The 16,159-nt window shown below is 41.2% G+C and overlaps 1 protein-coding gene across 1 annotated transcript in view; it reads right to left on the bottom strand.

Annotated features, from left to right (window-relative positions):
* The window catches only part of ESYT3 (extended synaptotagmin 3), a 91,076-nt gene that overhangs the window by 31,164 nt on the left and 43,753 nt on the right, over nucleotides 1-16,159 (bottom strand). The window contains exons 7-9 of the mRNA XM_043997675.1: nucleotides 15,033-15,088; nucleotides 10,141-10,261; nucleotides 1,015-1,185 (exon numbers count right to left, since the gene is read on the bottom strand). Of these exons, the coding sequence (XP_043853610.1) occupies nucleotides 1,015-1,185; nucleotides 10,141-10,261; nucleotides 15,033-15,088 (348 nt within the window). The remainder of the gene's footprint in view (nucleotides 1-1,014; nucleotides 1,186-10,140; nucleotides 10,262-15,032; nucleotides 15,089-16,159) is intronic.

Genomic DNA, 16,159 nt, shown 5'->3' with positions numbered 1-16,159 from the left:
AGACAATGAAAGGAAATTTTCCCTACTTCTATTTCTGTCAAGCATTGCCCTTGACTTATTTGCTGCCGCCCTTCTCTCTGCTCAGAAATTCTTAATGCAAGTTCAATAGATTTTGAGCTGACTAAGACTTTGGAGGCTAGTGTGCTCAGTTTTTCTGGGTTAGGGAACAGAAGCAGAGATTATCTACACGAAATCAATGTAAAGTACAAATATTGCAGGAGAAAGGATAGCCCTCTCCCATGAATAAACCAGCATTAGTTTAATGAATTAATTAGCCATGACATTGAAAAGCAGAGGTGAGAACTCCAAGGCTATTAAATGTAGCTTAGGAAAGTTATAAGGATAACAGGAAGGGGTAAGGACAGGGTCAGGGACTTCCAAAAAGAAATCTAGGAATGATCCAGAATATAGAATGCAACTCAGAAAGGGGAGTCATCTGGGAAACACTGGGCGGCTAGGTGGCAAAGTGGATGTAGCACCAAGTCCCAAGTCAAGAAGACCTGGGTTCAAATATATCCTTAGACACTTACTAGCTCTGTGACACTGTGCAAGTCACTTAACTTCTTTTTTTGTGGGGCAATGAGGGTTAAGTGACTTGTCCAAGGTCACACAACTTCTTTTAGCCTCAGTTTCTTCCTTTGTAAAATGGAAATAATAATAGCCCTTACCTCCCAGGGTTGTTAAGAGGATCAAATGAAATAATATTTGTAAAGCATTTAACACAGTGCCTGAGGGCACATAGTAGGTGTCATATATTAAATGTTAGCTACTATTATCATCATCACCATTGGATAGGGGATCACACAAGGGCATCAAGAACATGGAATGGGGAGAGAGAAAGGAAGGATCTTAAGCAAACTGTACCCACAATTTTTCTAATGGCTAGGTATTCCCATGGAATATACAGTAAGATTGTCCTATGAGAGGCAAAAAGACACAGAGAGCCAGAAAGACAGTCAAACCTAGAAGATTAAAGAGTTAGATTAGAGGGTGAGATTCTGAGGATAACCTTACCTCAAAAACTTCATTCCAGGTAGGGTTCAAGTTCCTGTACACAGTCTTGCTCCGGAAATGTTGGAGGCCAATGGTCACCAGGGCATACGGATCTGACTTGCCTTTCAATCCCAGGAACCCGTCCTTTCGTTCTAGTTTCTTGGCCTCCAACAAGCGAACTCTGATAACTCCCTGAAAAACACCGCCCCCACATGAAGTTGACAGAAAGTTTCTAAAAACAAAGCAGTTAGGAAGTATCTCCCAGCATTTGATTCTTATGAAAACCCTTAAATATTATCACTATTTCTTTAGTCAATAATTCAATAATAATATAATATAATAATAATTTCAATAATAATTCTCAAATATCTGCAGGTGGATAAAATACTTCCCTCCCAGCACCTCTTGCAAACCTCTCCTGTTATGTGGGGGCATTTTTCAGGATTTTAAATTTATTCCAACTCTTATTTAACTTATTCAACACTTAAGACATCACATAGCAGTCAAATAATTTAGGTTGCTAGGCCTCAATTTCCTCACTTATAAAATGAAGAGATTAAACTAGATCATCACTATAAAACTTTCCAGCTCTAATAGTACATGACACCATGATTATATATTCCATATTTGTATTTTGGGGCAGTTAGGTAGTGCAATGGATATAGTAGAATGGATAGGGTGAGGAAGATATCTTGATGAGTTAAAATCTGGTCTCAGACACTGTGTATCCCTGGGTAAGTCACCTAATCCTGTTTGCCTCAATTTTCTCTTCTGTAAAGTGATCTGGAGAAGGAAATGGAAAACCACTCAAGTATCTTTGCCAAGAAAACCCCAAATGTGGTCAATAATCAGACATGACTGAAAAATGAAACAAAAAGATTATATTTTGATCTTCTAAAGGTCAAATATCATTCCTTGTGTTTAGTAGACAATAAATTCTGCAAAGCTCTCTCAGAGCTCAGTTTCTCTAAAGATTACTTGGCTACCAGACTCCCATTTCTCCATGTATCTCTGGGCTACCTTAAGCCAAAGACCATAATGTAAAGAAGGAAGTCAGTCTAACACCAAACAATATCCTAGCCCCTTCCTGTTTTGAACAGCACATATTGGTTTACAGATCCTTTTGAGAACCATGGGGATGAATTATATCTGCTGTATGACTTCTGGCACCCTCCAAGGGAGCTTTAGGAGAGAATCTACAATGGTCTCCCTGTAGCATACAGTCTGATCCATGGAGGTGGTCTGAATTTTTCCTCTTATGGTAGAACACACATGCAAATTTGTATCCCTAAAACACAGGTATTATTAGTCCTTTGGCCCCTCCCGTCTGCCTTCAAGCATTCATAGGTCTCCCCATTTGAAAAAAAAAATCTATATGTTAGTTATACACTTCAGTTACTAAGTAGTTCCTCTCCATCTCTTTACTACCAAACTTTTGAAATGAATATTGTATACTGGGGCAGTCAGGTGGTACAGTGTCCAGCTTGAAGTTAGAAAGACTCATCTTCCTAAGCTCTGATACTGACTGTGTGACCTTGGGCAAGTCACTTAACCCTATTTGCCTCAGTTTCCTAAAATGAGCTGGAGAAGGAAATGGCAAACCACTCCTTTATCTTTGCCAAGAAAACCTCAAATGGGTTCATAAAGAGTCTGAAATAACTGAAATGACTGAACAACAACAAATGTCTACCAACTATATTGTCCATACCAACCACACTATGAAAACTACTCTTTTGTTTTCTCATTTTACACTGCTGACCACTCTCTCTTCTTTAAAGCTCTTCCTCTACTCTTCTCTATGACATAATGTTCTTCTAGCTTTCCTTCCACTCTGACTCCTTTGCTGCCAGTCTTTCTCTTCCAGACCCCTAACTGTATATACTCCAAAGTTCAATCTTTAGTTCTCTGTTCTTTTCTCTTAATATTTGCTTTCTTGGAAAGCTGATTCACACAAGAGGATTACAGGCCAGTTATTTAACCTATGTCTCAGTTTCCTCTTTTGTATAGGGAGTAGGTAGACCAGATGGCCTCTAATTATATACTCCTATGATTTCAGAACCCACTGGCCATTTCCATTTGAATAACTTCAAATTCAACATATCTAAATCTCAACTAGTCTCCCTAAAGAAACCCATTTCCTCCACCAACTTTCTTTTTAGTATAGATAGCACTATAATTACTAGGAAGTTAGCAGATCCAAACTGTTTTTTTTTAAATATATACATATATATCTATATCTATGTCTTTTCTTTTTTTTTCTTTTTTTTGCAGGGCAATGAGGTTAAGTGACTTGCCCAGGGTCACACAGCTAGTAAGTGTCAAGTGTCTGAGATCAAATTTGAACTCAGGTCCTCCTGAATCTGGGGCTAGTGCTTTATCCACTGCTCTACCTAGCTGCCCCAAACTGATTTTTTTGTTTGTTTTGCTTTTTGCTGGGCAATGAGGGTTAAGTGACTTACCCAGGGTCACACAGCTAGTTAAGTGTCAAGTGTCTGAGGCTGGATTTGAACTCAGGTCCTCCTGAATCCAAGGCCAGTGCTTTATCCACTGTGCCACCTAGCTGCCTCCAAACTGATTGTTAATAAGATAAAACACCTCCCTAAATCTCAAATGCCTAGGATGTTTCCTGACCACGTCAGTGAGATTCTAATCCAAATGTAAGTAGTAAAAGATAGAAAGGGATAGTAAGATGCAATTTGTTACAGTGAAAAGAACTATGTAGCACTGGCTGCACAGGGTCAAATTCTGCCTGGGATATTTAGTAGCTAGGTGTCCATAAATCAATTACTTAATCTGAGAAAGACTTCGTTTTCTCCATCTGCAAAAGAGGGTTAATACTTATAGTACCTAGTTCACAGGGTTGTTGTAAGCATCAAATCAAATCTTGTTCAGTCATTTTTCAGTTATGTCCAACTCTTCCTGACCCCATTTGGGGTTTTCTTGGCAAAGATCTTGGAGTGGTTTACCATTTTCTTCTCCAGCTCATTTTACAGATGAGGAACTAGAGCAAACCTGGTTAAGTGACTTGCCCAGGGTCACACAGCTAGTACGTGTCTGAGGCTGGTTTTGAACTCAAGGAGATGAGTTTTCCTGACTCCAGGCTCAGCACTTTATCCATTGTACCACCTGGGTACCCATCAAATCAAATAACACATATTAAGTTTTTTGTTAGTCTCAAAATTCTATATACATGTTAGCTATCATTACTGATGCCATTACATGGTATGGCCAAGGTTTTTACCTTGTTCCATTTTTTAAAAAATTACTTTTAGCCCTCCCTTCCTCCCCTCCTTTCTTCCTAAAACAATAAGCAATTTGATATAGATTATTTATGTGCAATTATATATCTTTTCCCCATTCTCTACAGTTATCTAAACACTTCCTGTCCAAGATGCAGCTCAGATTCAATGCATTATGAATAGAAGATGCCAAATGAATATTTTTTTATTTAAATCAATTTCCATCTCTTTCATGAAACATTCCCTGACCACTCTAGTAATAACAATGACTGCAAGGAATGTGGAGGCCTACTTTCAGGCAGAATGTCTACTCCTTGAGTGAAGGAAACCCCACTGAGTGGATTGTTTGGCTAGTAATAGCCCTGACTACCCATTCCCATCCACCCCCAACATTTTTCTAACCAACTGACTCGATTTCTTTCTTTCTTTTTTTTTGGTGAGGCAATTGGGGTTGTCACTTGCCCAGGGTCACACAGCTAGTAAGTGTCAAGTGTCTGAGGTCAGATTTGAACTCAGGTCCTCCTGAATCCAGGGTTGGTGCTTTATCCAGTGCACCACCTAGATGCCCCAGACTCGATTTCTTTTAAAATCAGCCAATACTATTTATGTTTCCTTACTTGTCCTGCCGAATGGAAGTATGTTAAAGAAGCAGTATCAAAAGGCTGATTTAGTTAGGAGAAAACCTTTATTATAAACCACATTCCACTGCAGTATTGCCTTCATGACTTTAACAAAATCCTAGTGGTGGTTTATTTCTTCCTGGATATTTTTGCCTACAGTTAGGGTAAACTATTATGAGGTGGCAGTGATGCTTCAGTCACATGGTTCCAAAGAGAACAGTCTTTTAAGATATAAATCAGAACTATGGCCTTTACTATTTTTCATTTTAAATAAAGGGAAATTTTTATCAAAGTGGCTAAACACAGCAACATTAAAGAGCACTTTTCACTGGGTCCAAGGATATAATCTTTTAAAAATATTCCTAATTGGTTTGGAATATCTTGCCTATGGTAACATAGCAAATGTCAAAAACAGGATAGAACCTGGGTTTTTTTCCTTGTAGGGAAGGCTGGGGGCAGCTAGGTGGCTCAGTGGATAGAGCACTGGCCTTGTAGTCGAGAGGACCCAAGTCTAAATCTTACCCCAGACGCTTACTAGTTGTGTGACCCTGGGCAAATAACTTAACCCTAATTGCCTTAAACATTCTGTGGCCATCTCCAGTCATCCTGATGTACATCTTACCATTGGACTCAGATGGCTCTGGAGGAGAGAATGAGGTTGGTGACTTTGCACAATCCTGCCTCACTTATCCAGTTCACTGTGAGTCATGACATCGCCCTGATGTCATGGTCCTCTTCGAGAACGAAGGACAACAACAACAATGTCTTTGTCAGGAAAAAGGCAGAATAAATCATGTATCCATGGCTGGCCCTCTATCCACAAGGAAACATGACAAGTGATCATTTGTTTTGCTCAACAAAAACATGTTTGTAATGGAAATTTTATTTTTCTTTCTTTCCCAACTGGGGTGAGTGGGTGGGAGGAAAGAACAACAATTTTTGCTGATTGAAAAAAATGAAATTTAACTAAAAAATGACAGGCATGGTAAAACTTATTTGAGGCTGTGAAGGTGTACATAAAAACATAGAGGTGGATTTCAGTTCAGGAAGGGAGGGACGTTATTGTCCAATTAGGGTTATATTGTCCTCTTCCATACTTGTGATTTTGAACCGAATGCAGTGAGGTCACTGCTCATATAATGCATGATTGAGTATGGCATGTCACAGATGAATGAGAATCATTGCTGAGATAGGTAGGATGGACAATGCAGTGGGAAATTTGTTATTGTTGTTCAATCATTCCAGTTGAGTCCAACTCTTCATGACCCCATCTGGGGTTTTCTTAGCAGAGATACCGGAGTGGTTTGTTATTTCCTTCTTCAGCTCATTTTACAGATGAGGAACTAAGGCAAACAGAGCTAAGTGACTTTGTCCAGGGTCATGCGGCTAGTAAGTGTCTGAGGTCAGATTTGAACTCAGGAAGATGAGTCTTCCTGTCTCCAGACTTGATACTCTATCCTCTGTGTCACTTAGCTGCCTGAAATGATTTCCCATTGTTAGTGGGATAATAATTTGCAACACTATATTGGACTTTATACATTTTAACTTGTTTCTTAATTATTAATTCTTGCCTTCTCAATCTGGGGGGAGGGAAGGCAGGAAGGGAAAGAATTTGGAACTCAAATTTAAAAACTGCATGTTAAAAATTGTTTTTTACATGCAATTGGGAAAACATAAAATACTAAATATATATATATATATATATATATATATATATTTTTGGCGGGGCAATGAGGGTTAAGTGACTTGCCCAGGGTCACACAGCTAGTAAGTGTCAAGTGTCTGAGGCCGGATTTGAACTCAGGAACTCCTGAATCCAAGGCCGGAGCTTTATCCACTGTACCACCTAGCTGCCCCCTAAATATGTATATTTTAAAAGATTTACATAAATGAGTATTGTGGAAATTTATTTTGATTTGGGGACCCTACCTTTAGGCTGAGATTAGAAAGCCTTAGGCTCTCAGGGTCTCTCCCCCTCCTTTTCAGCTTTAGCTGAGCGAAAAAGCCCCGTGGGCCATACAAGACCCCATGTCAAACAGCTGGGGGGAAAAAAAAAGCCCCCAGCTCCCTCCGACCTGAGCGGAGCTATCTGAAAGATATCCTGTGCTGAGGCACGTGAAGGGGGAGTGCACCCCCCCCCCCCCCACCAGCTGCAGCTCTGGCTGGCGGATTAGCTTGGTCCATGGAGGCGAAGGAAGCCCCCAGATTTGAGTGGAGAGAAGAAAAGGTATATATAGACCAGGAGGGGGGACTGGGGGGGGGGAGGAGGGACTAGATAGACTAGGAGGAGATAGAGGCTGACTAGAGGAGAGGACGGACTAGATAGAGAGACAAGATTAAGGAGAGGGGATGACTAGAGGATGGACTAGAAAGACTAGAGGGGAGCGCGGACAAGGACGGAGCAGAGTTTGGTTAGGAAAAGGAGAGACGGGTCTGACAAGGTTACAAGCCTTACTACAAACCAGGGAAAGTGTAATGTGGCCTGAGGCGTCTAAGGCCCTTATTGTATTCAAGAAGTTCAAGGCGCAGCAGGTGGGAAAGAGATGCAGTGGAAAGAGACCGCAGGAAAGCAGTCAGGTTGTACACTTTATTTCCCTGTATTCCTAATTTGAAATAGTATCTCATAAATAGTTAAGAGCCTTCTTAATCTTTAGTCTATCAGTTTGGGAGCAGTGTGGTGGAACTTTATAAACGGCCCACATTAAATTAACGAAGTCAGATAGCCAAATAGTTAAAAGTCCCCAGTTTAGTCCTCCACTCAGAAAGATTAGTCCTCCAGTCAGATTAGGCCCCCCCAAATTAAGTTAATCAAGTCAAAAATATCTAACATTTGAATGGCGACCGTGGCAGTACTTATGGCCCAATTATAATTTCTCTAAACTTATCATTTTTCATATAATTATAATTTTTCATAAGTACAGTTATATATAATTTTCCAGGTTAGATATAGTTATTAATAATTAATTTTTTCTACAGTATATATATAGACATTAAACCCATAACGATCATCTCAAGAATACTAAGGAATTGAACTATCAGCTCAATTGTTAGAATTGTAAACTGGAAGTTTTAGTTTAAATCTGTTGATTAAAAAATTCCTCAAGTTTTTTTAAGTTGTCAATTTTCTTTTGATGTCTGTTACACTAGATAACAAACAATAGTATTATGATGTTTAAATAATCAGTTGTATGCTGATAACTGTTGAATTTCTCCGGCTTAAGTGAATCTGATTGGATGATCTTCTTAGTTTAGGAGGTCACAAACAAATCCTTTTCTAAAGCAGCTGGACCAAGCCTCCCTTTCAATTTAGGGACTGCATCTCACCTAGGTGGCCCTGAATTCCAACTTCAACCATGTTCACAAATATTCAAGAAATATTCAAGTTGGAAGTTCAATTCCTTCATTCACTAATAAGGAAACTGAGATCCAGAAAGGTGATATTACTTTTACAGAGCAAGATAGCCAGCAAATGGCAGGATTTAAAGCCAGATCTTCTGACAAGTCTAGAGCTTTTTCCATTATGTCACCACATCCTTGAGCTTTAGACCTGGGAGAACTTAGGGGAGGGAAAAACAACTCAATAAAATGTTTAAAGTAGGCAAAATGTTGGCCAGACATGAACATTCAATGCACACATTTTTGGCAAGGAGGCAGATGGTATAAACAAGAAGGCCATCCAATAAGAATCCAGACACCAGAAGAAGGAAATTCCCTGAGAAGGACAAATAAGCAGCTATCAAGACTGAGAGAAGGTAAATAAGTATTGAAATAAATAAACATCAGCTTTAGAGTAGCAAGGGAGATTAAGAGATATATTTGCCAAGGAATAGGTATTGAATGAGAAGACCTGAGCTGAACTAACGAAAGTAAATCTGATGCTGTGTTAAGATGGTTAATTAGCTCCAAGTATCAGAGCTCATAACTTCCTAACAAGGAGGTACAGTGGACAAAGAGAAGAAAGATGAGATTGAATTTAAGGCTCAGTGAGATATTTCCTCATTCCTTTTCTTGCCCAGGTATGCTATGCTTCTCACTTAGTAAAATCTGACCAGGTAGTGAACCAGATAGTCCCCTCACTGAGAAGCCACTAGATTCTCTTCCCAGGTCTGTGTGCTAGTAGATCAGAGGGGCCAGAAAAGGATGTTTACATACTAATAGGACTATACAAGGGAGCAGTGAGGTGGCACAGTAGATAGAACACCTGACCTAAAGTCAGGAAGATGGGAGTTCACATCTAGCCTCAGATACTTACTAGCTATATGACCCTAAGCAAGTCATTTCACCTGGTTTGTCTCAGTTTCCTTATCTGTAAAATGAGCTGGAGAAGGAAATGGCAAACTATTCCAGTATCCTTGCCAAGAAAACCCCAAATTGGGTCATGAAGAGCAGGACACGACTTAAAATGACTGGACACCACCATATGACTACACAAAGTAAGGCCTCTCTCTGGCCATGTAATTAAAAAGTCCTCTAGGTTAAAGGATAACTTCTAATCCATAGAAGCATGGGATGAACTGACTGATACAAAATGAAAGAAGCAGAACCAGGAAAACCACATAGATAGGGGCAGCTAGATGGCACAGTGGATAGAGCACCAGTCCTGGAGTCAGGAGTACCTGAGTTCAAATCTGGCCTCAGACACTTAACACTTACTAGCTGTGTGACCCTGGGCAAGTCACTTAACCCCAACTGCCTCACTAAAAACAAAACAAAACCACATAGATAACCACAACAATGTAAAAGAAGTAAAACTGAATTCTGTCATTGTAGTGATCAAGCTTAGCCTCAAAAAGAAGCGAGGAGAAAACCCATCTCCTTCCACTGTTGGCAGAAGTGGGGGCCTATGGATATGGAACACCACACACACTATTAGATGCAGCTGATGAGTTTGGTTAGTTTTGCACTGCTGCTTTTTGTTTTCTTTTCATCCATGTTTCGTTATAGTAGATGGCTCTCTAGGTAGTAGAGAATGGAGGGATATATGTGGGAATAAAGGTGATATGAGAACAAAAGATATCAATAAAATTGTAAAAAGAAAAGAGTACTTCCTTGCAAAGGAGCTTTTCTCCTCCATTGTCTTCTATAGATTGTAACATTTCTTGGATGAAGGCAGGAACAAAAAAGGGAATCTTCCCAATTTACATGTGGAGAGACCATGTCCAACTTCCCCTAACACCAACCTAGACTACACCATGGTCTGAATACCCACTGTGCTCACAACCCTGTGCCAAACCTGGTCTTATTTCTCCTTCCCCTTTCTCTGTAAAGGCCTGAATTTGGGCACTCACGCAGGGTAGCGGGAACCGCAGGTTGGTTATGTCCAGCCCTTTCTTCACAGGGACCGTCACTCTGTTTGGCAGCACAAGGTGTGCAGCGATGAGGTCTTCAAACATGCTGTCCGACACTTCACTGAGGGCAATAGGAACATAAGCTGTGATGGGGATGGTCATGCCCATCTCAGGTGATATATTTTACTTCAACACCACACACCCTCTGGACCTCTGAATCACAAACAAATACAATCATTCCTGTCATGATTATAAAACCATTTTGAAGTTCTCTGCAATTGTGGATTATCCATGGTGCCCTGTGACCTCAGCCAGCTATCCAATCAACAGGACCAGACAAAAGAGGACATCAGGGCACAAGGGGAAAGATTATATATCTAAGGATGTGTGTACTCAAGGCAGGGTTAATTTTTTTCTTCTCCTCTTTCCTGTCTTCTTTTTCTTTCCGTTTTTTCTCTCTTCTCTTAAAAAAGTAAAGACTGGTTCTCTCTATCTCATTTGAGCTGAAAATGTAGATTCTACTTAAAGGCCTATCCCACTCTTAATTAGAATGGGAGATTTTAACCTGCTTCCTTCCCCCTCTACCTGGGCTGGTTGGCTCCTCCTCAGGTGACCTCATGGCCCCTTGCTCCTAGAGGCTCATAATATTAATGCTGAACTTAGTCCAGATACCTAAATGACATAGCTCACTACAGCTCAGAACTCTTGAACTCAAAAGATTTCCTAGCCTCAGCCTCCTGGGTAGCTGGGATTATAGGCATGCATGGCATCAGATTAATTTTCTTTATTTTTTTTTTGGTTGTGCAATGAGGGTTAAGTGACTTGCCCAAGGTCACACAGCTAGTAGTAAGTGTCAAGTGTCTGAGACCAGATTTGAACTCAGGTCTTCCTGATTCCAGGGCTGGTGCTCTATCCACTGTGCCACCTAGCTGTCCCCCCATCAGATTAATTTTCAAAGTGAAATATAAGTGTTTTGAATTTTTCCAATTTGCTTCTTTGATTTTCCCTAATATAGATAATGAACTATATATATTTGTAATGACTCTTATTAAGAACATGAATGTTATATAAGAGATAGTAGAAAAAGCAACTTGAAGTAGTTTTAGGGAGAAATTCAATATTAAGACAGATGCCTTGAAAAAAATTCCTTTATCATCCCACATGCCTTCATACTTACTAGTCATGTGACCCCTGGCAAGTAATTTAACCTTACCAGGTGGGCTTCAGTTTCCTAACTTGAAAAACGAAGGGGTTGGATTTAATCACCTTAAAGGTATCATCCAATTCTAACCATCCTCCCTCCCTCAAATTTGGTCTGATTCATGCCCAAGGACAGTAGGGGAACGAATAGGGATTATGGAGGTCCTTGGCATGGTGTATACATATATTCATGTTTTCAATGATATGTCCACAATGCATGCAAATATGTATTCCTGCACATGTGCACACATAGTAGTTAATCATCAGGGTAAGCTCTAGGAGCAAGGTTAAATTTAGAGGGCTCAGAACTTTGCTACAACTCAGTTATACCCTCAGCCCTGAGGGTAATATGGCTAAAGGATTTAGATGCCGGGCACGAAATTAGGATTGGAAGGGACCTCTGAGGCATTTAGTCCAATTCTTTTATTTTACACGTGAGGAAACTGAGGCCCAGAGAAGACAAATGACTTGCCTAGGATCACTCAGGCAATGAAAGCTAGTATTCAAACCCAGGTTCAAATCCAGCATTTTCCCCACTGCACCAGGCAAAGTAGACTGAAGAATTTAGAGAAGGGACCTAATAAGTGTTTGGGGTTGTTTTTATTTTTTGGGGGGGTGGAAGATTATAGTAGAAAGAAGGATGGCAATTTGGAAGGGCAGAGTCAGGAGCCAATACAGTACCCAAACGGCTTTGCTTTCTTTCTTTTCTCCAGACCCAAACTCCCTATAAGATCCTGCTCTAATGCTAGGTACATTTCCCCTCCATGAATATGGCTTGGCATTCTCATTCGCATCTTTCAACTCATAACTCTCTATAAAGCAGGTAACCCTGGGTCTCCTCCTACCTCAACTATCCCTGCTGATTCTCACTGAAAGAGTAAGGAGGAAGGGACATTTCTCACTTCATTAAACAAGCATCTATCACCATCTCCTCTAATCCTCCCCTTGCCCAACCTCACCCCATTAAACTCCATAGAGCACATTGGTCAGGAGGTAACATCCAGGAAATCACAGGGCAGAATTGAACAAATCAGGGCACAGAGACAGGCTTATGAGGGGTGTTGACCCTAGAACAGGATCTCTGAAGAAACAGATTGGCATTCAGGACCTGCCCTGTCATATGAGTTATAGGGTAGAGTTGCTCAGCCCAAGAAGAAATGGTATTGGTCACCATGAATTGTGGTTCAGAAGATAAGCTGTCTACAATGCTTGATTTCCCAGCAAGGCAGGTTTTCACATGGATTAAAAAAGTTAAAAAGTCAATGAGGAAGGGGCCAGCAAGGTGGCTCAGTGGATAAAGCACTGGCCTTGGATTCAGGAGGACCTGAGTTCAAATCCAGCCTCAGACACTTGACACTACTGTGTGACCTTGGGCAAGTCAATTAACCCTCATTGTCCCACAAAAGTTAAAAATTTTAAAAAAGTCAATGAGGACCTGCATCCCTCTTATTCTCACTGACCAACAAGGTACTTCCTCAGCCACAGCAGGGAACCAGCCCAAGGGAAGGCTGGAATCTGGAGCTAGCACTGGGTAAGCAAATTCCAACCTGTTCTGGTCCAACCTGTATTTCACAGAGAGGCATGTTTATATTAAGTGGTTATTCAGCTGCTATAAAGCAGTAAATATTTAACTACCAAGGGAGTCTGAGGGTAGCAGCGATTCAGTTGGGATTTTCTATACTGGCAGACTCCTAGGGATGCCATCACTCTAGTATCTCTCTCTCTCTTCTACCCTACCAACCCCACTCTGCAGTTTCATCCCTTGTGTCCTTACATATATTTATGGTGAGTAAGCTATGGCTGAGGGCAGGGACAACATCTCTCCTGTTAGACATGGAACTCCTCGAGGGCAGGGCCCATGTTTCCTCCTTTCTCTGTATCTCTTCATGGTATCTGATATCATACTGCTTACACAGTGGGAGCTCAGGACTGACTTTTGAGTGGTGATGGGGTGTTGGAGGGGGGTTATTGCATTTATCTCTCTCATATGAAGAAAAAAGGGAACTGGGGCTGAGGCTTCACCCTGACTTTTCTCAACCTCAAAAAATCAATCACAGAATTAGAGGCAGAAGTGACCTCCAAAGATCTGATCAAGCAGCCCTCTTTTAGGACACTGAAGATGAGAGCTCTCCCTCCTTATTATTTTTTTTTTTAGTGAGGTAATTGGGGTTAAGTGACTTGCCCAGGGTCACACAGCTAGTAAGTGTTAAGTGTCTGAGGCCAGATTTGAACTCAGGTACTCCTGACTCCAGGGCCGGTGCTCTATCTACTGCGCCACCTAGCTACCCCCTCTCCCTCCTTATTTTAAGAGCTGTAACCTCAAGAAATCAGAGGGTTATATAGAGGGTTGGCAACAAGTTTAAGGATCATCTCATCCAGGTCCTTCATTTTACAGATAAGAATACAAAGCTGGGATTGGAGCTCAGTGCTTTGTACAGTGTTGGCACACAGTAGGTGGTTAATAAATGCTCACTGACTTGAACTTGAATTCTGACACTAAATCCTGTGCTTTTCCCCACTATGTCATATTGCTTCCTGTTTGAATCCAAGAAGTTTCTTTTACAAAGTTCTTTATTTCCAACTAAAAGTACTCAAAGGGAGTTTCAGTAAGCAAGAGCCCAAGTTGAACTTTAAGACAGTGTGAGGGGGGGCAGCTAGATGGCGCAGTGGATAACCTGGATTCAGGAGGACCTGAGTTCAAATCTGGCCTCAGACACTTATCACTAGCTGTGACCCTGGACAAGTCACTTAACCCTCATTGCCCCGTGCAAGAAAGAAAGAAAGAAAGAAAGAAAGAAAGAAAGAAAGAAAGAAAGAAAGAAAGAAAGAAAGAAAGAAAGAAAGAAAGAAAGGAAGGAAGAAAGAAAGAAAGAAAAAGAAGACAGTGTGAGGTAGTGGATGAAATGCTGGATTTAGGGTTAGGAAAATGTTTTTCTGAATCCTCCCTCAGATATTTACTAGCTGGGTAACTCTAGGCAAGCCACTTAATCTCTCTTTGTTTCCATTTCTTAATCTTCAGAATGAGAGGGTAGGACTCAATAACCAAGAAAGTCTCATCCAATTCTAAATCTATCATTCTATGGTTCTGCTGCTGTTCAGTAGTTTCAGTCATGTCTGACTCTTTGTGATCCCATTTCGGGTTTTCTTGACAATAGTATTGGAGTGGTTTGTCATTTCTTTCTCCAGCTCGTTTTGCAGATGAGGAAACTGAGGCAAACAGCATTGAGTGACTTGCTCAGGATCACACAGTTAGTAAGTGTCTGAGGCCAGATTTGAACTCAGGTCCTCCTTACTGCAGACCCGGCAGTCTATCTGTGGTTCTATGATACTCCAATCCTGCTCCCTATGAGTGGAGCTGAGTAGAACTGTGGGAAGATGTCTGTGAGAACTAGCCAGACAACCTATTCCCTCCAGGGGCAGGACCAGGGCAGTCAATGTTGACTTGGAGAGAAAATATCAAGATGCTATAGAGCCAACAGCTGGACTTGACCCAAGGGGGCCAGATTTGCATATCACTATAATGTGGAAAGTTGGCACAAGGGAGAATATAAGGTGGGGATTGAGGGGGAGTAGAGAATGACTTCGCACAACTAGGCTGAGTGGTGACAGCTATTGTGTGGCTGCAGAATTGACTTCATTGCTTCCTCCTGGCCCTGGAAAAAGTAATTCTCTGAGAGGACACCAGCACTTACTTGATACCTGGAGCATCGAGGAGGTTCATCAGGCCAGTCCAGTTTATCTGCAGGTGCTGCAGAAGACCAGAGGAGAAACCAGACACATTAGAGAATGAAGAAGAGAGAAGACTATTCAATGAGCTGAGGGAAATATTACAAAACAAACCAGCATGGAAAGAGGCAGAACACCAAAGCTAAAACTAATCTGCCAAGCTAGACCCCTAGTCCTAAAGAACAGACCTTACATGGAGAGTCTCAATGTTAAATGTATGTGGGGAGGGAAGGGAGTAGATACCGAAGATTAAGTAGTGACGTATTTGTATCCCCAGTGCTTAGTTAGCATGGTGCATGGCACACAGAAGACACTTCAAAGGTGTGTTTTTCATTCATTCCCTTTCCATAAAGGGTGCAGTCATGTCATGTGGTGGAGAATGAGTTGCTATGTTTGCACTCAAGGTTTATCATATGAAGCCAATGTCTTTCATTTCCTCCCCACTCTGTAAACCTACTTTGTCTTTTACTCCTCTTGTTTCTCTTGGGGATGGGCAAGAATAATCATTTCCTACTCCTATGAGTCTTTTCTCCTGGCTATTCTCTGCCTTGATCATTCACTTCCTATAGATATCCCCTCCTGGACAGCTTTATCTTATATAGAAAGTAGAGTCAACCAGCCTAGCTCTTGTCTGATGCTGTCTCTCTCCCCCACACAGGAAAAGGTAGATGTTAAAAGGGTGGAGGTGTGAGAACAATACTTTAAAACATGAGGGACTGCTTCATTAGCAATACATCCCATGATAGAGAAACTTAGAACTTTCCGACATGCATGTAACAGGCATTGACACCTGCAGAAAGTGGCCCTCCAGCTTGTAGCTGACCAGATGTGTGACTCATCACTGGGACAGATCAGAGATAACAAACGCCTTCCCTGATTCAGACCACGTGTCACTTACTACTAAAGGGGCCTGGCACTTTGAGATGATGAAACAGTCCCCTTATTGGCTGCTGAGCAGGAATTGCTGGTGACTCAGTAGATGTTTAAAAGGGAGTGACTACATTCTGAGACTTCATCAACTGAGCTGATGGAGGGGAACCACGTTTCCACTTGCCACCTTACCAAAAGCAGGAGGGCCCATTCAATATCCTGT

This window comes from Dromiciops gliroides, chromosome 3, assembly GCF_019393635.1.
Source record: "Dromiciops gliroides isolate mDroGli1 chromosome 3, mDroGli1.pri, whole genome shotgun sequence".
NCBI lineage: Eukaryota > Metazoa > Chordata > Mammalia > Microbiotheria > Microbiotheriidae > Dromiciops > Dromiciops gliroides.
This window is presented reverse-complemented; position numbering and strand designations above follow the sequence as displayed.